We start from the raw sequence: 22,198 nt of genomic DNA, 5'->3' as shown, positions 1-22,198 counted from the left end.
GCCTATTTGCAAGGTTGAACGAACACCCCAGCGGGGGAGCCTCACCCCATGAGGGTCTGGCCCAGCCTGGGTGAGTGGGTGATGGCTGTTTGCAGGCTGGCCACAGCCCCTAGCCATCCAAGCTCCCAGTGGAGGCTGGCTGGAAGCAGGTATCTGGGATTTATTTATCTTCTGTAATTGAAACTTTGTTGCCTTTAGCGGAGGCCACAGCTGGCCAGGGCAGGCGGGAAGCTTGGCTTCCTCCATCGCCGGGGCAACCAAGCCTCCTGCTTGCTCCAGCTCCTTGGCTGCCGGCCGCCATCTTGGTTGGGTTAATTTGCATATAGTCGCTCTGATTGGCTGGTGGGTGTGGCTTGGGCCGTAGCAGAGGTGCAGTCAATTTGCATGTTTCTCTTTTATTAGGTTAGATTATATTGCATAGAAGCTATCTTTATATCATACAAGATAAAGTGGTTACAGAAACCTTTGTTTATTTTTAAGATAATTTTTTACTTTTCCATTATAGTTGATGTGTGCACTATTAGTTTCAGATCGCACACCCCCAACCCAGTGATTAGACATTTATACAATTTATGAAATGATCACCCCAATAAAACTAGTACCTATCTGACACCATATCCTTGTGTATTTTCTTTACAGAGAATTGGAGAGGAAAGCTTTCATTGAACCATTACGTTCTATTACATCTGCATCAGCAAAAAATGACCTGGAGCTAACTAGGTCACAGACTGGAAAAGATGGTCACTTGCATAGACATTTTGTGGATCCTGTGATGAATCCATTACAGAGACCACCCCAGGAGACTGGAGAGAGACTAAACAAATATAAGGAGGAACACCGCCGAATTCTTCAAGAAAGTATTGATGTTGCTCCATTTACAACTAAAATCAAGGGGCTTGAGGGTGAGAGAGATAATTATTCCAGAGTAGCATCGTCATCTTCTAGCCCTAAAAGCCATGTCATCAAACAAGACAAAGATATGGAATGCTCAGTATCAGATCTTTATAAAATGAAGCACTCAGTGCCTCAGAGTTTGCCCCAAAGTAACTATTTCACTACGTTGTCTAATAGTGTGGTAAATGAACCACCAAGGTCATACCCATCCAAAGAAGTTTCAAATATTTACACTGAAAAACAGAATAATACCCTTGTAGCGGCCACTAATCCTCAAACTCTAACTTCATTTATATCATCTCTTTCAAAGCCACCACCTTTGATTAAACACCAACCGGAAAGTGAAGGTTTAGTAGGCAAAATACCAGAACACCTTTCCCATCAAATTGCTTCTCATTCAGTAACAACCTTCAGAAATGATTGTAGAAGTCCTACCCATTTGACAGTTTCTTCTACAAATACACTTCGGAGTATGCCTGCTTTACATAGAGCACCAGTATTTCATCCACCAATTCATCACAGCCTGGATAGAAAGGAAAGCAGCTATAGTAGCCTTTCCCCTCCAACTTTAACTCCAGTGATGCCTGTAAATGCTGGTGGGAAAGTTCAAGAATCACAAAAGCCTCCAACTCTAATTCCTGAGCCAAAAGAATCTCAGGCAAATTTTAAGAGTTCTTCTGAACAGAGTTTGACAGAAATGTGGAAATCTAATAATAACCCCAGCAAAGAGAAAGCTGAATGGCATGTAGAGAAAAGCAGCGGAAAGTCACAAGCTGCTATGGCATCTGTCATTGTACGTCCACCTTCCAGTACAAAACTTGACAGTGTGCCGGCAATGCAGTTAACATCCAAAGATCGAGTTAGCGAAAGATCTTCAGCTGAGGCAAATCAAACAGATTGCCTCAAACCAGCAGAAGCTGGAGAAATTGGAAGAATAATTTTGCCAAGTGTGAATTCAGACAGCGCTCACATAAAATCTGCAAAAAACTTTCAGGCAGTCTCACAGGGCAGTGTTCCCAGTTCAGTTGTGTCTGCTGTAAATACAATGTGTAACACCAAAATGGATATATTCACATCTGCTGCCACTACCACCAGTATTTCCAGCTGGAGTGGTTCCGGAATAATCTACTCTTTATCAAATACCATTTTGCCCTCTAAATCCTCAGACTGTACCTCTTCAAAAAGTGTCAGTCATTCAGTGGCTCACACACAGGAATGCAAGGTCAGCACCACAGCTCCAGTTACACCAGCCAGTAGTAAGACAGGAAGTGCTGTTCAGCCCAGCTCTGGGTTCTCAGGCACAACTGATTTTATTCACTTAAAAAAGCACAAGGCAGCATTGGCTGCAGCTCAATATAAAAGTAGTAATGCTAGTGAGACTGAGCCTAATGCTGTGAAAAATCAGACATCTTCAGCCTCCCTTGTCTTGGATAGCACTGTAGTCTGTAATACAATAAACAAAGCAAACTCTGTAGGAAATGGGCAAGCATCCCAGACAAATCAGCCAAACTACCATACTAAACTTAAAAAAGCCTGGCTTACTAGACATTCAGAAGAAGATAAAAATACTAATAAAATGGAAAATTCAGGGAATTCTGTTTCAGAAATTATTAAGCCATGTTCTGTTAATTTAATAGCCTCTACATCTAATGATATACAAAATAGTGTAGATAGTAAGATCATAGTTGATAAATACGTAAAAGATGATAAAGTCAATAGGAGAAAAGCCAAAAGAACTTATGAATCTGGTTCTGAAAGTGGAGACTCAGATGAAAGTGAAAGCAAGTCAGAACAAAGGACTAAAAGGCAACCTAAGCCAACTTATAAAAAGAAGCAAAATGATTTGCAGAAAAGAAAAGGTGAAATAGAGGAAGATTTAAAACCCAATGGGGTTCTCAGCAGGAGTGCCAAAGAAAAAAGTAAATTGAAGTTGCAGAGCAATAGTAGTGGTAAGTAAATTTATTTTTCTAACATCTCAGATAAAATATGCTGTATGTTCTTGGAATAATTGTGTGGTTTTCTAAAGACTAGTGAGCTTAAAAGCATCTTTTGACTTTATCTGTATGCTCTAGCATTATGTATGTGCTCACTGAGCTCATTTCTACATTTCATAAGTATTCTATAAGAGGAAATGAGAGAAGATGTATCTCTCCATTTTGAAGAGTCTTGTAGAAATATGTTTTACCTAGCACTTATACTGACAAAAAATTAATGTGTAATCTAGCAGTTACTCAGAATTTTGAACATTTCTAAAAACTGTCAAAATGTATTTATAGCTGCCACATCAAAAGTGGATTTCAAATATTAAGTATTTACCTATAACAAGATACACGTAGTTGAAAAAGAAATCCTATTTACATATACTTTAAGTCACATTTTTAAAAAGATATTTTTATTGATTTCAGAGAGGGAGAGGGAGAGCAAGATAGAAACCTCAATGATGAGAGAAAATCATTGATCAGCTGCCTCCTGCACACCCAACACTGGGGATCCAGCCTGCAACCCAGGCATGTCCCCTGACCAAGAATTGAAATGTGACCTTTTGGTTCATAGGTCGATGCTCAACCACTGAACCACGTTGGCTGGGCTAAGTCACATATTTAGAAGAGAATTCAGAGTACTGTGGATGTGGCCTCTTATCTCAACGCTTCTCTCACTGATGACAAAATTAAAAGTGTACTGAAATTATCTTCTATTTAATAATGCTACTCATTCAAGCAGTTCTTAACAATGGGTAAAAGTTAAAAGTGGGGTGTGAGGGTCATTATGGTTTTCTGTATTCAAGAAGAACATACATAATAAGTAAAAATTCCAAAGCTGATGTTTGTTTCATTTGTGGCTACAACGGCAAAATAAGTGATACTAATAATATTCACTATAAAGTGTTTCTATATGTTTTTACTCTCATAATAGTTTTTCTCAGTTTGCTTATTTATTTTTTGGTATGTTGTACAATGCAGAAACCACTTAATAGTCTCACTGTATTCATGTATTAACCCACATACAGCATATGAAATATCTGTGACAATGTGGACATTCAAGAAGTTCTTTCACAAGCACTTGGATGCTCGAAGGCTCTTATTTGGGTCTTTTCACTGAATGAGGTTTTCCCACATGCCTGAGTGGAAATCAGAGGCAAAGTGAAGGAGAGAAAAACAGGAGAATGGAATCATAGAAAAGGAAGGACAGTTGGAAAGAGAGAGAAGAAAGGAAAATTAGCTCAACTAGAGACAGAGAGGCTGAGAGACTGAAATGCAAATATAGTCAGAAAAAAGAAAGATAGGGAAATAGATAATACAGAATACTTGCCATTTGAGTATTGGATTGTATAGTATCGCTTTTTCTTTCTCCTGTGTTCTAGTTAATTCCCCCAATTCATTCTTAAGAGGCTTAGTGTGATCAATATTGTTTCTCTTCCTTCATATATATAACATTTACTTTGGTGTTAGGTAGTCAGATACTTAAGTTAAACATATAAAAAACAAAAATAGGAACCTTCCAGGTTTTAACACATAGAAAACTCTTAATGAAATTAAATTTATAAAATTAACTCTTAATGAAGTACATATTCTGGTTTCATTTTGAGATTGAACGTACTTGTTTCCCATGTAAGAATTCTAAGACAAAGGCTGGAATCAGCATTCTCTCCACCCCAACTTGTTATGCTTAGTGAAATCTCCCCCGCTTAGTATTAGAGAGGCTATGTTAAGTCCCATTTATTCCCAAGTCCAAAATAAAATTACATTACTGTTAAATGCCATCTTTTAATTATGGGCAGAGTTGATTTGCTATTATTCTGGGCTATCTAAAACAGTTCTCTAAATTGGGAATTTATAAGTCTAATTTCTCAACCTGAGTAGATAATGTACCTTTAAACACAACCATTTTATGAACTGAAATTGCCAATCAAATTTAAATATATCTAAGTCCTGTGATGCACAAAATCAGTGGCTTAAGTATAATCAAAATTATAATACAAAAAAACTGTTCTTATGACCTGGATCTTTGTGTCTTTGTCATTCATTCATTCATTTAAAAACAACACTCTTATTGTCTTTTTTGTTTCACAGAATTGAGGTTTGATTGGAAATGTCTGGTTTTTTATTATAATACTATCTAAATTGTTCACAAAGGTATGATTATCCATACTCTGAACCAGGGGTCCTCAAACTTTTTAAATAGGAGGCCAGTTCACTGTCCCTCAGACCGTTGGAGGGCCGGACTATAGTTTAAAAAAAAACAACTATGAACAAATTCCTGTGCACACAGCGGCGGCAAAAACACCCGGCGGGCTGGATAAATGTTTTCGGCAGGCCGCAGTTTGAGGACCCCTGCTCTGAACTGTTCCATTTCTTGGAATGTAAAAGCATATTGGGCCCTGGCTGATGTGGCTAAGGGTTTAGAGTGTTAGCCTGCACGCCAAAGGGTCAAGGGTTTGATCTCCTGGTCAGGGCATGTGCGGGGAGACAACAGATCAACGTGTCTCTCTGGCATGGATGTTTCTCTCTCTCTCTGTCTGCCTCTCTCTCCATCCCTCTCTCCCTCCCTCCCTCTCCCTCCTTCCCATTCTCTCTAAAAAGAAAAAAAAAACAATGGAAAAAATATCGTCTTTTTGTTGTTATGCAACAAAAAGGAAGCATATTGGTTAATAGTTATTTTCCACTCAAAATAAAAGTAGATTGCACTTAGTTTATTCTAATGTAATAAGTGAAAAAAAAGTAAGTGATTGGAAGCAAGTATACCAAATAAAAATTTATCAACAGTGTAGCATTTCTGTTGTTCATTCTGACTTCTTAAAGCTCTGAATATTTTATACAGTCCATAGGACAAATCTGTCTTATACACAGTGGAGGAAATAACAAACCTTTTATACAAGCCTTTTGGAAAACATTTTATTCCATGAGTGGTATATGTGCACACACATGCATTTCTCTGTCTAGTGGATTAAGTCAAGTTGCTCCTTGCTCTAAATTAGAGACAGAAGAGAGGAGAACTTGTAAAGAATCTGGCATCAATCGTAGAAGTGCTTAATGACATGCTGATTTTAAATGTGCTGTCCTGGAGTTTAAACACAATACTTTCTATATTAAGATGTGTGGTCTTGCTTTGTACTGCCTACAGTAGAAGTTAACAGGTAAACAGTAGTGGGGACTCAGGACAAGAGTTCTGCTACAGGTTTCTGCAAGAAGTATATAGTCTCAGAATAGTTGTACTGCCTCTGATTCACAAAATAGGCATGATTAGAAAGCATAAGGATAGGAAATCAAATTTCTTTCTTTTTTTTAAAAAATATATTTTATTGATTTTTTACAGATAGGAAGGGAGAGAGATAGAGAGTTAGAAACGTCGATGAGAGAGAAACATTGATTAGCCGCCTCCTGCACATCTCCTACTGGGGATGTGCCCGCAACCCAGGTACATGCCCTTGACCGGAATCGAACCTGGGACCTTTCAGTCCGCAGGCCAACGCTCTATCCACTGAGCCAAACCGGTTTCGGCTCAAATTTATTTCGTTACTATGATAGAAATAGTAAACTATGTAAATCTCATGTCTGATGTATAGTTACATTATGCATATGGGCAGTAAAAGCACGTAAGAGTCAACAAATATTGCTTGTCCCAACATAGGTTGCCTTTAAATTAATAGATTTATAAAAATTTAATATGCAAATAGGCAGGCTTTAATTAGTATATAATATAATATTTTGAGTTCTTCCTGTTCTACAGATAGATTACTTGAGCCAGTGTTTATTACAACAATTAGGTTTAAATTAATAAAAATGGTGGATCAGCAATATATATTATAATAAGATTATATTTTTTCTGCAGTTTTATTTTTCTTTAGGGTTGTGGTACCCTTTTTTCTGTCATGAAAAAAAAGCTAATTAATGTTGGCTTTTTTTTCCCTTTCAATTCTTTTTCTACAAGATGCTGTTTCCACCAATACATTGATAACAAATGGAGGACCTTATAATAAGGGGAGAGCTATTGGGAAGAATAACTTAGTGCCTCTTCTCCTAAATATTGGTATTACAAAATCACCAGTTTCTTGACTTAATGAACCACACTTACTTTTGAGAATCAGATTATTGCAAAAATTAAGTATGTTGCCCTGGCTGGTTTGGTTCAATAGTTAGAGCATCGACCTGTGGACTGAAGGGTCGTGGGTTCAATTCCTGGTCAAGGACATGGACCTGGGGTGCAGGTTTCCCAGCCTCGGTAGGGGCGCGTGCGGGAGACAACCAACTGATGTGTCTCTCACATGCCATGTCTCTCTCTCTCTCCTCCCCTCCTCACTCCCTTCTACTCTGTCTAAAAATCAATGGAAAAAATATCCTTGGATGAGGATTTTTAAAAAACACACAAAAACTTAAGTATGCTTGTTGTTTCTAAAAGTATTACTCCCTCTGTCCCATAATAGTAGCAGTTGATGAATGTAATTTGTCCCATAATAATAGTAGCAAAAGAAAATAAATATAGGACACAACATTTATTATAAAAAAACTAGATTAAACAATAAACTAAAAATAGTACTCCTGATTTTTATTTTGAGTGTTCAGATAGTTTCTGGATTTTTCAATAATCTCGTTACTGCATTTTAAACTTGTAGGTAGGATCCCTTGGCTGCGAAGCTTTGCTTTCCCTATATGCGTGAGCTTAAAATTATTGGAGCCATCGTTCTTCATTGCTTCCAGCATAACTTGTTGAAGTGACAGAAACGTATTATCCAGTATTTCGGGAGAAATATTATCAAGGCTAATATGGTGCCTCTTCTGCTAAGAGGAATATGTCTAAGTTTTTCAAGTTTTTCTCCATAATCTTTGCATTTACGTCCACAGTTTTGTTTTTTCAAAGAATCAACATTAGCATAAGATTCTCCTTGACAATTATTTTTGGAAGCATGTTTCCAAATTCTTGATATGGTCATTCTGTTGCACTTAAATTGTTTTGCAGCTAATGTAATTGCACCTTTCTGAAACTTTTCCTTTTTCTTTTGATGGATCAAGAACTGGACAATCGCAACTCGATCTTTGCTTGAAAACTCTCTTTTTTAATCTTACTTTTACAATGGGTTGATATTCAACTGAAATAAAACAATTGATTTCGATCAGCGGATGAAATTAGAAAAATAGTTATAATTCGTAATAATTAGATTAACCTAAAAATTGAAAGATGTGTCAAAACAAATGACATGTCATGAAACATTGATTTTGATTGAAGTCTTTGCAATTTTGCACTACAACATAACTTACAGCTGCATTCACCAATAATTCCCGTTTAAATATTCACTTGCTACTATTATTATGGGACAGACGGAGTAACTTTTAGTCTTTATGTTCTTTCTGTGGATGTTAAAGGAGCTTCCTTCTACATATGCCAAATTTTTGTGTAGAAGTGCTGTATTTTTAGCTTTACAAATCAGCTAGAGAATTTACTCAGATCTGCATTTAGAGTATACTGGCAGAAGAATTCATTTGGTTAGTAGTATACTAACCAAATAAATATAAAGTGTTGCTCTGAACTTTTTAGCTATTAAGAGTGTAACTATAATCTCTTTGCTTTTCTACAATCTTAATGTATTATCACAATTGTATAATTGACTTGAATCTTATATCAAGGAGTATACCTTTCTAAAGTATCTTGCTAATACTTTCCTACTGGTTTTACAGCTGGCATCCCTCGTTCAGTATTGAAAGATTGGCGTAAAGTCAAGAAACTGAAGCAAACTGGGGAATCCTTTTTACAGGATGACTCCTGCTGTGAGATAGGGCCTAATTTGCAAAAGTGCCGAGAATGTAGACTTATTCGGAGTAAAAAAGAAGAAGAACCAACCCATTCACCAGTATTTTGTAGATTTTACTACTTTAGACGGTAAGTGAAGAAATACGTAATTGTGGGAAAGTACGTTTATTGGATATTGGAAATTATACATTCTGAGGATCCCATTTGGAGACAGGAGCTGCCTTGTTCCTGAAACATTGTAGAAGAACTAGAGGCCCAGTGCATGAAATTCGTACACTCGGGGGGTGGGTCCCTCAGCCCCGCCTGCGCCCTCTCGCAGTCTGGGATCCCTCTCACAGTCCGGAGCTCTCGCAGTTCGGGACCCCTCGCTCCTTACTGCCCACCTGCAGCAGAGGCAGGAGAGGCTACCACCACCACCACTGCACTCACCAGCTGTGAGCCCAGCTCAGGGCTTCTGGCTGAGCGGCACTCCCCCTGGGGAGCCCACTGACCACCAGGGGCAGCTCCTGTGATGAGCATCTGCCCCCTCATGGTCAGTGCACATCATAGCGACCGGGAGTTCAGTTGATTTGCATATTAGCCTTTTATTATATAGGATTATTATATAGGATATTAAACTTCTTTAGTACTGAATTTAACAATGGCCAATTATTGGACTAAATTTCTATTTACATTGCTATATGTATTCATGGCCTTTCTCTACTAAGATTTATTCTTCCCTAATGAGAAATGTTTAGTATTTTTTCTAGAAAGGGATAGGAAACAGCAGTTTGTGTGATATACAGATTTTTTAAATATTTACTAGCATATACTTTGGCCAAAACAATGTCGCATTTATATCTGTGCATTAGCTAACAATCAAAATAGTGTATAAATCTAGGTAAATAATGTAGACTTTAAATTAAAGTCAGTGCGTTACTTTGGAATACCCATACTTTTATCTTGTTAAACATATGTAGCTATAAAATTATAAGTTACAATATGACAGAAAGGAATTATTAGTATCATTTCACAAGTTTTGTAGTGTTAACATAAAAACAATTTACCAGGTGTACCGGTTAATAATGCGGATTTTTTCAATAGATGGAGTTTCACATATGTTGATATATATGTGATTTGATATGTATGCTATTTTGTTGTATTGACAGCAAGCTTCAAAACTTCATATGTCAAATTTTCTGAAGGTGTTAACATCATAGGTATTTTTACACTTAAAAATGTCGAATTTCGTGCCCAAAAAAAGCATTTGCGGGAAGTTTTAATTCATTATTTTGAAGAAAAGTGCTGCTGAAAGTTATCATATACTTCGGGAAGCTTATGGTGAACATTCTCCATCTCAAGATACTTGTGAACACTGGTTTAAACGCTTTAAAAGTGATTTCGATGTGAAAGACAAAGAACATCCAGGTCAACCGAAAAAGTTTGAAGACCAACAATTGCAAGCATTATTGGATGAAGATGCATGTCAAACTCAAAAACAACTTGCAGAAAGATTAAACGTTGCTTAACAATTTCCAATCGTTTACAAGCAATGGGAAAGATTTTAAAAGAAGGAAAATGGGTGCCACATCAACTGAACGAAAGACAAATGGAAAACCAAAAGTCATCAGTAAAATGTTGCTTCAACGGCACGAAAGAAAGTCTTTTTTGCATCGAATTGTGACTGGCGATGAAACGTGGATTTATTTTGAGAATCCCAAATGCACAAAATCATGGGTTGATCCAGGTCAACCATCAACATCTACTACAATGCCAAATCGCTTCGTAAAGAAGACAATGCTCTGCGTTTGGTGGGATCAGGAAGGTGTGGTGTATTATGAGCTTCTAAAACCAGGTGAAACTGTGAATACTGATCGCTACTGACAACAAATGCAGACAGTCCTCGGGTTATGTTGAGTCCGATGTACATCGTTTTGTGGTTACGTTGCCATCTCCCATCCTATATAATAAAAGGGTGATATGCAAATTGACCCTAACAGCAGAACCACTGGGAATGACTGGTCAGTGTGCTCCCACAGGGGGAGCTCTGCTCAGCTACAAGCCAAGCTGACGGCTGCCAGCACAGTGATGGTGGCGGGAGCCTCACCCGCCTCCTCAGCAGTGCTAAGGATGTCCGACTGCAGTTTAGGCCTGCTCCCTGCTGGCAAGTAGACATCCCCCGAGGGCCCCCGGGCTGCCAGAGGGATGTCTGACTGCCAGCTTAGGCCCGATCCCCCGGGGGAGCGGGCCTAAGCCAGCAGGTAGACATCCCCCAAGGGGTCCCAGACTGAGAGAGGGCATAGGCCGGGCTGAAGGACCCCCCTGAGTGCACAAATTTTTGTGCACTGGGCCTCTAGTTTATTTATTAAAAAAAAAAAAGGTTCTGTCATTTTGACGTATGTACATATGTGCTCTATATTTATTATTATTTACCACAAGTAAAGATCAGGAATTGTTATCTTTTAAATTTTTCACTGTTTCATTTCATTACTGCTGTGTTTGTGCTCCATGTGAGTGACGTAGGTGCTTATGTAGGTGGGTTCCAACTTACGGTGAAAATCGCGTTACGTCATGCCATAGGAACGGATCTCCGACATAACGGAGGACCTGTTGCAATCAATTTGAACCAGGCTTTGATTGTAAAACGACCAGAATGTGCCAGAAGACATGGCAAAGTAATTTTGCTTCATGATGACGCACCATCACACACTTCAAAACCAGTTAAAGACACATTAAAAGATCTTGCCTGGGAAGAAGTAACCCACACGCTGTATTCACCAGACCTTGCTCCTTCAAATTACCACTTGTTCTGATCAATGGCACACACACTTTCTGAGCAGCACCTCAAAACATACGAAGAAGTGGAAGATTGGGTCTCTGAATGGTTTGCCTCAAAAACAAGAAAAGTTCTATTGGGACGGTATCCACAAATTACCTGGAAGATGGGGGAAATGTGTAGCCACATTTTTTTTTTTTTTGAATAAAGCACTTTCGATGTTTCTCTTGAAATTACCGTGTTTTCTCTGATCACAAAATCCGCATTATTAACCGGTACACCTGGTATAGTTGCTATTGTGTAATTATTATATAATTAACTACATATAATGGTAATATTAACATTACCAAATAATACCTTAATACTGAATCTCACAGGTAAATTTGTCAGAGGTGAATGAAGAATAGCTGGTTAACTACAGCAAGTAGAGACTAATGTCTCAGATTCTAGAATCATTTTTTCCTTATTTCCTGTATGATTTATTGTGGTAGGTAGGACTATAGCTAAGCCTGACTCATCTGCATAATATGAATGATAGTGGTAACCTACTTCAGAGGGGTTTCATGAAGATTATGTAAAGTACACAGTCATTAGTGTAATGCCGAGCACATATGATATACTCTACTAATGTTAGCTGCAGTTATTTTCCTAATCATCAGCATCATCTTCCTAAGAAATTAGGGGATACTTTGCTTTGGCAAATATTCTGTGCTGGTGGCTCACTGGAGATCCCCAAAGTATGTATTTGTAGGAAGACAAGTTTATTTCTTAGTTCTTTACTTCATGGTCTTTCTAGCCAATAATTCCCCCCAAAATAGTTATAGATGATAATACACATGAAAGTACATAAAAGAAATCAAAGGAAAGTGTTTTGAAGAGATAAGAAAGTCTTAGAAAGTTTGAAGGAAAGTAATATTCAGGTAAATATAATAATATCAAGCTGAAATAAGGTGATGGGTTAACACAAAGGGAGATATTTGGCTTTCAAAAAGGGAAAAGGGTAAGGTAAGAAAGGATTGTGAAAAAGAAGTAAAGATGTTGTTGGTATCCATTTGAAAAGTACAGAATGACTTGTAATGAACTTTCAATATCCCATGTTTGAGACTAATTATAAAAATAATTGAATAATCCCCACCAGCTATAAAAAAAAAAGCAATTTTGCCTTCCATTTACCCTAAACTTCTCTGTACTGAATAGTTACAGTAGTTATATTAATTGGGTGTCAGAAGCTAAAGGCAGGGAACACACTAATGGGTTCCTAATAAACATAAAGAGTTTCACCCTTGTTCCTCTAAATCAAGTTAATAAAGTGTCATTTTAATTAATGAAAAATATGTACACAGTGGGGTAAAGGTAGGTTTACAGGTAGTTGTATGGAAAATAATACAATAATTAGTACAAGAATAGACTGTTTGTTTAATGCACTCAAAACTGTAAACCTACTTTTGCCCCACCCTGTGTAGGTATTTGGCTTTTTTTTTTAATCCTCCAAGTTAAGATCTTAAGGGGATTTCTAGCATTCTCAACTTTAAAGGTTCCTGATTTAGATTTTGTATAAAATAACAGCAGTGCTGTAGGAAGCATTTAGCTAACATTTTAAATCTTGTTCTCATCAAATACTTGGACATAGTTTTCGTTTTATTAGACTTAAGTAGTTAAGTATAGTAATAGGGAAAATCTTGAAATAATCTAAAATTGGTACTGCTTATCATTGCCATTTGTATAACACTATGGGAGTCATCTAAGTTGGTTAAATTTAATTAATAATTAAAGTGTGTGTGTATGTGAACTACCCTGTTTTCTTTTTAAATTGTAAATATAATCTATATTTAATATAAAAATATAAATTTATTATAAATGTACAACTTTAACTGGACTTCTATTTGGGTGAATAATTCTTTTATGTTTTAATGTTTCAGATTGTCATTTAGTAAAAATGGAGTTGTTAGAATAGATGGTTTCTCTTCTCCTGACCAATATGATGATGAAGCTATGAGTTTATGGACACATGAAAATTATGAAGATGATGAACTAGACATAGAAACTTCTAAATATATCTTGGATATAATAGGTGATAAGTTCTGTCAATTAGTAACATCTGAAAAAACAGCTTTGTCCTGGGTGAAAAAGGATGGTAAGGAAATTATATACTTAGAACATGAAATTGTATAAATTCGATTTTAAGAATTTGAAGTATGTTTTATTTGGGAGAAGTCCCTAATTCTGCCTAGTCTTGTTGACTTTTAAATTTGATAATAACACTTTTTGTGTATAAGTGCACCTATATGTACTTAGGGTAAAAGATATTTTCCAGTCTGGCCGGCGTGGCTCAGTGGTTGAGCATCAACCAAGGAACCAGGAGGTTCCAGGTTCTATTCCTGGTCAGGGCACATGCCTGGGTTGCGGGCTCAATCCCCAGTAGGGGACATGCAGGAGGCAGCTGATAGATGATTCTCTCTCATCATTGATGTTTCTTTCTCTCTCTCCCTCTCCCTTCCTCTCTGAAATCAATAAAAATATATTTTAAAAAAAATATATATTTTCCAATTAAGGTTGAAATGAATGGATTAGCAGTTTGTGAAATCACAAGAGCATTTTACTGTTTCTGCCATTATGACGTAGTTTAGCATGACAAAGACAGTTTAGATGTGAAATTGGGAAATTATAACATTTGTCATATGAAAACATAATCCATCCCAGTTATTTAAGTTTTTAATCTAGTGTGGTTGGTTCATCATAGTCTTTAGAGTTAGATGTATATTTGAAACTCAACTTTACTCCCTGCTTAACTGTATGAATATAAAACAGGAATGATAACTACTTTATAGATTTGTTTAGAAAGTAGTCAGGTTAATTGTGTTTACTTATGTAAAGTACCTAAAATACTAACAGCTCTCTAAATGTTAGCTTCTTTTGCTTCCTTTAAATCAGTGGTTTGCCCCCCAGGAGGCATTTTTGGTTCAGTAACTGAAAAGTACTGGGGTTAGAGTACCAGTACATATCGGTATTGGCCACAGTGCCACTACACATTCTACAATGTACTAAATCAGCGGTTGCCAACTGGTGGTCCGCAGACCACTGGTGGTCCGTGAGGTCCAAAAGGTTGGCGACCACTGCACTAGATAATCCTCCACAACAGAGAATTTTGTATGTAGTTCAAAATGTCAAAAGTGTCAAGATTGATTACTAGTTACTTCAAGAAATCTGCTATTGCCTGGCCAGTGTGGCTTGTGCATCACAGTTGATTGAGCATCGTCCCATATCCCATGCACTGAAAGGTCGCCAGTTGATTCCCTGTCAAGGCACTTACCTGGGTTGCGGGTTTGCTCCCAGTCGGGGTGCATATGGGAGGCAACCAATTGATGTTTCTCTATCTGCTTCTCCCTTTCTCTCTAAAATCAAAAACATTTTTTAAAGGAATCTGCTATTGATTTTTAATATAGGGTATCCCCAAAAAAACTTACGCACATTTTTTAATTATTAATTTCAGTGGGTTAAATCTGAAAAGAAAGAAACATCAATTGAGCTATCAGCTGTAAAGTTTGTATATAGTTTTTGGGACCTTGTATATCCTTCAAAGTTCTTGGTTTGCCTTCACATTTTTGTTTTTGTGTATTTCAGCAAAAATTGCATGAAAAAGAGTATGTTTACCCTTAGATTTTTATTTCTCTGTATTTCAGCCAAAATTGCCTGGAAAAGAGCAGTGCGAGGAGTCCGAGAGATGTGTGATGCATGTGAAGCAACATTGTTTAACATCCATTGGGTCTGCCAAAAATGTGGATTTGTGGTTTGCTTAGATTGTTACAAGGCAAAGGAAAGGAAGAGTTCTAGAGGTCAGTTCATAACTTCATATAAATTTAAAACTTTTTTAAAATCTTTATTGTTGAAAGTTTTACATAGGTCCTCCTTTTTTCTTCATTAACCTCTTCCAGCCCACTCCCATCCTGTCCCCCACCTTCAAGCCCTTACCACCCCATTGTCCATGTCCACGGGTTATACATATATGCATATTCATTGGTTGATCTCTTTAAGTTAAATTTTTTATAATGTTTATTTTCTCTAGGATCATGCATCTGGAAATTAGATATGTGTGGGTATTTTTCCGATCTTCCATAATACATTACCATTAGGAAGTTTTTAAAAGGAGTAACCACAGTTTATTAATGGCCAGATTTTTTTAAGCATTTAAAAAAATTATTTTGTTATTTTTTTAATTCTCACCCGAGAATATTTTTCCACTGATTTTTAGAGAGTGGAGGAGAGAGCAATATCAATTTGAGAGAAACACATCAATTGGTTGCCTCCTGCACACTCCCCAACCATGGCCCAGCCCAGGAGGAGCCTGCAACCCAGGTACGTGCCCTTGACTGGAATCGAACCCAGGACCCTGTGGTCCGCAGTCTGATGCTCTGTCCACTGAGCCAAACCCGCTAGGGCCGTATTTTTTTAGAATAAAGCTGCATCTGTTTAACCTGATCAGTATATTCACTCTTTACCCCTCATTTCAAGCAAGTAATTGCTTAATGTAACCCAAATTTACTAGGGCTTTGCATAAGTTGAAATTTAACACTTGATTTTTCTAAATATTGATCCATATAGTTCAAATCAACCTGTCCAAGAATATGCTGCCACTTACTACTTACTTATTCCCTAATTTTTACAGAAGAAGAAATCTTCATTATATGTGAAAACAGCCTTTGAAACTATTAATTTTAATTTCTAGATAAATAAAATGTCACAAAAACAGTGTTCTGCATTTTAATAACAGCTGGAGATACTTTTAAAAATGTTATCCAAGTCAGTTTTAGAAGTAGCTACCTAATACTGATAACCTTGAAAGTATTGAGTTACTTGTTTGGAATAAGTCTTCAATAAAATGAGACGATTCAAGTTATTGGGAGTATTAGTGGTAAAATCATGTTTATGATAGATTTTTCATTTCAGTCAACTTTTTTTCAGAGTAGTATATCAGGTAGATGAACATGATTTAGCCATCAGTATCTTCTCTGCTGATAGGAGTACTAAGCTTCATTCTTTCTAACCTTTTTTCTTATATATCATCACTTAACAAAGAGACCTGAGCAACTGGGGAAGTATCTCCAAGCATCTACTCCTTGGTGTTTCTGTGATATGAACAACATATTATATATGAGTAAAATGCAAAGCCATGATAAGGAATATCTTCAAAACCATAAAAATGTATTTGGATATTTTCAGTTGGTAGAAGTAGCTACACTGCTATAAAACTTCATGACACTCATTTTGTATTTTTTGGTTTCATATGTTAATTTTAATGTATTATATTTTGCTATATCGTCGTGTCTGTGTGTGTGTGTCTATACACACACACACACATACATATACTTGAATCCTTTTGTGAACAAGAATAGGGTATTAGCCCTAGCCAGTTTGGCTATGTAGAATCTTGACCCACAGACTTAATGGTCACAGGTTTGATCCCAGTCAAGGGCACATACCTCGGTTGCAATCTCGATCCTGGTCAGGGAATGTGCATGAGGCAACCAGTCTATCTATCACATCAATATTACTTTCCCTCTGTCTCTCCATTTCTCTAAATATCAATCGAAAAGATGTCCTTGGGTGAGGATTAACAAAAATAACAAAAAAGAATAGGGTGTTAATTTTGAAAGTATAGTCTATCATTCACCATACCATTTTTTAAAATGTGTTTTTATTGATTTTTTAAAATTTTTATTTTGAGAGAGAGAGAGAGACATTGATGAGAGAGGAACATCATCCATCAGCTGCCTGCTGGGGATTGAACCTGCAACCCAGGCATGTGCCCTGACTGGGAATTGAACCAGTGAACCTTTTGGTTCATGGGTTGGCACTCAACCACTGAGCAACACTGGCTGGGCACCATATCATTTTTTTATAATTTATATGCCTTGATTATATTCTGCTACCTATTCCTATTTCATTGTTAAATATTGTAATAAACACATTTGACTAGGTTATAACTTTACATAGTGATAATTAACATAAGCGTCTAAAATACAAGAAATTAGAAAACATTTATAAGTTACTATGTAGGCTTTGGAGCAGAAAGTCAGAAAGCATTTTTTAAAAGTTTTAGATTGGATTTGACTTTATTTTTTATGGGACTTATGGAATAATAGTTTTAGATTTTTTTTATTTTATTTTTTAAAATTAAATCTTTATTGTTCTGATTACATTTGTTCCTCTTTTTTTCCCATAACTCCCATTCTCCCAGTTCCCGCCCCACCCTCCGCCCTCACTCCCCACCCACTGTCCTCATCCATAGGTGCACGATTTTTGTCCAGTCTCTTCCCGAATCTCCCATTCCCCTTTCCCCCCCAAGAATAGTCAGTCCATTCCCCTTCTATGTCCCTGATTCATTGTAATCACCAGTTCATTCTGAACATCAGATTATTTATTCACTTGATTCTTAGATTCACTTGTTGATAGATGCATGTTTGTCGTTCACAATTTGTATCTTTACCTTTTTCTTCTTCCTCTTCTTAAAGGAAACCTTTCAGCATTTCGTATAATACTGGTTTAGTGGTGATGAAGTCCTTTAGCTTTTCCTTATCTGTGAAGCTCTTTATCTGACCTTCAATTCTGAATGATAGCTTTGCTGGATAAAGTAATCTTGGTTGTAGGTTCTTGGTATTCAGTACTTTGAATATTTCTTGCCATTCCCTTCTGGCCTGCAAAGTTTCTGTTGAGAAATCAGCTGACAGTCGTATGGGTATTCCCTTGTAGGTAATTGAGTCTCTTTCTCTTGCTGCTTTTAAGATTCTCTCTGTGTCTTTTGCTCTTGGCATTTTAATGATGATGTGTCTTGGTGTGTTCCTCTTTGGATTCCTTTTGTTTGGGGTTCTCTGCGCTTCTTGGACCTGTAAGTCCATTTCTTTCACCAGGTGGGGGAAGTTTTCTGCCATTATTTCTTCAAATAGGTTTTCAATATCTTGCTGTCTCTCATCTTCTGGCACCCCTATTATTCTGATATTAGTGCGCTTGAAGCTGTCCCAGAGGCTTCTTACACTATCTTCGTATTTTCGGATTCTTTTTTCATTTTGCTTTTCTGGTTGGGTGTTTTTTGCTTCTTCGTATTTCAAGTCTTTGACTTGATTCTTGCGCTCCTCTGGTCTGCTATTGGGTATAATATTCTTTATTTCAGTCCGTGTATGCTTAATTTCTAGTTTCTTTATCGTAGCATCGAGGGTCTCATTAGTTTTCGTGAGGCTCTCCTCGAGTTTTTTGCAAACCCTCAAAATTGCGATTTTTAGCTCCATATCCTCCATTTCTGTCATGTTTTTTTGTCTCCGCATTTTTTATGCCTTCTTGGTGCACCCCCTTGTGGTCTCTGTGCGCAGTCTTGTTCTAGTTAAGCCCAGATTGTTGTAGTTAATACTAGAGGGATTTGACCACCAGGCTGACTGGCTGCGAGAATCAGCTGTGTGGAAAACTTCTGTTCTCTGGGAGGTGCTAATCTAGCCTTTGCCTGAGGCGATCCGGCAAATGGCTCTGCGCAGGGCTTGGGCAGGGCGGGATCAACAGGGCGGGCGGCGGAGGGAGCAGTTATGGCCGCTCTCAGTCCCGTTCCCAGAGGCTCTGCTTCTCAGAACCCCGGCAGCCGCTGCAAACCTCGGAGAGAAAGCTGCCCTCAGGTTCCAACTGATGCCGGATAATCCCACTTCTCCCGTTTGAGTCTGGGTCCCTAGAGACTCGCCCGGATCTGGAGCCCAGAGTCTGAGACTCACTTCCAACCGAAACGACAACCGCGCCCTCAGCCACCAGCCCGCTTTCGCGCGCACCTCGGTACCTTTGTATTTTCCACACTGCGCCTCCTCTGAGCCTCGGTTTGCTGTTCTCTTTCCTTCTAGTTGTAGAGTCTCTCTTCAGCCAGCCTTCCTGTGGTTCTGGGTGATGTCCGTTGCGTCTTTTAGTTGTATTTTTGAAATGGTTGTTTGCGGCAGCAGTCTCCGGTGTTTACCTACGCTGCCATCTTGGTCTCTCCAGTAGTTTTAGATTTTTTATGCTGAATTTAATGAGCTTTGTTATATTCATTTAAGCTCTTAAAACCACATCATAAGTAGCTATCTTTGTCATTAAATTTATACAGAAAATCTCATTGAGATCAAAGTATTAAATAGTTTTCCTGTGTATAATATGCCTTATGCTATGCTTTAATATGTTTACAACTCCAGGTATGGAATCTTGTTTGAAGGCAATAGTAGCAATTAAATACTGTTGTTAAACAAAGACCTTTCATGACCAAAAGCTTTTCTGAAAGAAAGGGTTTGAGCTAAATGCTAGCTGGAAAAGACTAGGTCCTGCAGCATGCAGTCTGACCCACAGGCAGCTGGGCTAGCTAGAAGTGACAAACTTGTCCACCGTTCTAGAGTGGAAGGGCTCTTCTGTACATTATTTTTGGGGGGAAGAAAGATGTAAGTTGTTTTGAAAGAATTTACATTGACTACAGATAAGGGACAGGGGAAGATGAACCGGGGGACAGTTTAGAGTAAGTGCATGTTTTATAAAGAAGAAATAGTTACCCCTTTTGATTGGTTACCGGCAACAGTTCTGAAAATTCATACACAAGCAGGATGCAGTGGCAGCTGATGATCAGTACAGAAATTGATGCAAAGCTCCAATTACATTCAAAATGTGAACAGTCTGTCAGTTGGTCCACAGCTATTAACTCATTAATTACTCATCTCTTTATCTTACTCTCTGGTGCACTGTAATTTAGGACATCACAGTTTTTCTTCTGTAGCTATCTATCAAGTCGTGGCTTTTTCACATGTTTCATGATGGTTTCTCTCCATGTCTTTGAAGCATAAAAGGAAAATGAGTTAGTGATGAACGTATATCAGTCTGATGTACTAAGATTGGGCAAAAGCCATGTTTGGCACAGAAAACAAACGATCAAAGGAGATTAGCTACAGAGAAGGTAGAATCATAGCGTAGAAAGAGGTAACTAATACATTAATGATAATAAAGAATGGTCATTTTAGGAAAGGCTAACATCAATTTTATATCTTGTTTTTATAAAATTCTTCGAATGGTGGGATTTATTTATTTATTTTTAAGAACCATACATTTGAATCCTACCAGTGACATTTATATAATTGTTAAGGTCTTTATGTAGAAGCCATCAATTGTATAATTGTATAACCGTGAGTGATATAAAATTACATATGTTGCAATATTACAGATAAAGAACTGTATGCTTGGATAAAGTGTGTGAAGGGACAGCCTCATGATCACAAACATTTAATGCCAACTCAAATTATACCCAGTTCTGGTAAGTATAAATATACATTATTTACTTAGTGTAATAGCACTTAGTTGCTCAAGATTATTTGGGCATATGTAGGAGTAAAATGGAATGGAGAGGTAATGTGTTTTTTTGTTTTTGTTATTTCTCAGTGGAGGATATTTTTCCATTGATTTTTAAGGAGAGTGGAAGGGAAGGGGAGAGACAGAGAGAGAAATAGTAATGTGAGAGACACACATCCATTGGTTGCCTCCTGCACACACCCCAATGAGGCTGGGGATTGAGCCCACAACCGAGGTATGTGCCCTTGACTGGGAATCGAACCCGTGACCCTTCAGTCCACAATGCTGTCCACTGAGCCAAACCGGCCAGAGCAATTTATTTCATCTTAAATTGTTTGTGCTCCATTCTTAGAATTCTCCATGTAATAAAGCTAACAAGCCCAGCCCCATGACTAAGTGTAAAGCACAGATGAACTATTTTTTAGAAGGGGAAATCCAGAGTTTAATGAAAAATTTATTAGATTTATAATGAAAGGTTATTCTACTTTTTTTAAACACTGAATTTTTAATAGAAAAGAATGGAGAACATGAATTTGGTTTAATGATCAAACCTGTACTAGATAGAAGGATTGAAGAAAAAAATATAAGTTAAATGGCACCAAAAAAAAGGAAAAAAAAATTTATAATCTTTTAACATTAGTTGTAACTTTAATTAACCACTATTATATTTTGTAGTTTTGACAGATCTTCTAGATGTGATGCACACTCTTAGAGAAAAGTATGGTATTAAATCCCATTGTCATTGTACTAACAAACAGAATATACAAGTTGGTAATTTTTCTACAATGAATGGTGTGTCTCAAGTGAGTATAAATTTCTAATTATTTAAATAAAATGCATGGTTAATTAATTAGCTTTGATATTTTATATCCGATTTAAGACTTACATTTTTTAAATTGTTTCTGTGTTACTGTAAAATCTGACTCCTTTTAACTGTGATCAATTGAAGAGATAGAATTTTTATAATTCTGCTGTTCTATCCTTACAGGTTTTACAGAATGTTCTTAATCACAGTAATAAGATTTCTCTGTGCATGCCTGAGTCTCAGCAGCAGAATACTCCTCAGAAGTCTGAGGGTAACGGCAGCAGCAGTCCAGGGAGTGATGTAAGCACAGACAGCAAGTTAAGTCCCCCAGAATCCCAGTCACCACTACACTGGTTAGCAGATCTTGCAGAACAAAAGTCCAGAGAGGAAAAAAAAGGTAAATGTCATTAATTATCTAACTGTACAGTGACCCTTGATCAATATGGATTTGTACTGTGTGGGTACACTTATATGTGGACTTTTCCCATAAGTACCTGTACTGTTTATGATTCATGATTGGGAATCCACGGATGTGGAGTGCCAACTATATGCATTAATCTACACTATTTTATATTGGAGCCTTGAGCATCCATGGATTTTGGTATCCATGGTGGGTTGGGGGTGTCCTGGGACCAATCTTCCACAGGTATCAAAGGACAAGTTTAAGGAAG

General features: G+C 37.4%; 1 protein-coding gene across 7 annotated transcripts in view; it reads left to right on the top strand.

Annotated features, from left to right (window-relative positions):
- JMJD1C (jumonji domain containing 1C) overlaps nt 1–22,198 on the top strand; it is a 172,418-nt gene that overhangs the window by 129,585 nt on the left and 20,635 nt on the right. For all 7 annotated transcript variants that reach the window (XM_023754618.1, XM_023754616.1, XM_023754620.1 and 4 more), the window contains 7 exons: nt 640–2,843; nt 8,565–8,766; nt 13,312–13,526; nt 15,073–15,225; nt 20,598–20,687; nt 21,398–21,525; nt 21,711–21,924. In XM_023754618.1, the coding sequence (XP_023610386.1) occupies nt 640–2,843; nt 8,565–8,766; nt 13,312–13,526; nt 15,073–15,225; nt 20,598–20,687; nt 21,398–21,525; nt 21,711–21,924 (3,206 nt within the window). The remainder of the gene's footprint in view (nt 1–639; nt 2,844–8,564; nt 8,767–13,311; nt 13,527–15,072; nt 15,226–20,597; nt 20,688–21,397; nt 21,526–21,710; nt 21,925–22,198) is intronic.

The sequence above is a fragment of the Myotis lucifugus genome, unplaced genomic scaffold, assembly GCF_000147115.1.
Source record: "Myotis lucifugus unplaced genomic scaffold, Myoluc2.0 scaffold_62, whole genome shotgun sequence".
Lineage (NCBI taxonomy): Eukaryota > Metazoa > Chordata > Mammalia > Chiroptera > Vespertilionidae > Myotis > Myotis lucifugus.
Note: the sequence above shows the minus strand (reverse complement) of the source record. Positions and strands in the feature narration are given on the sequence as shown.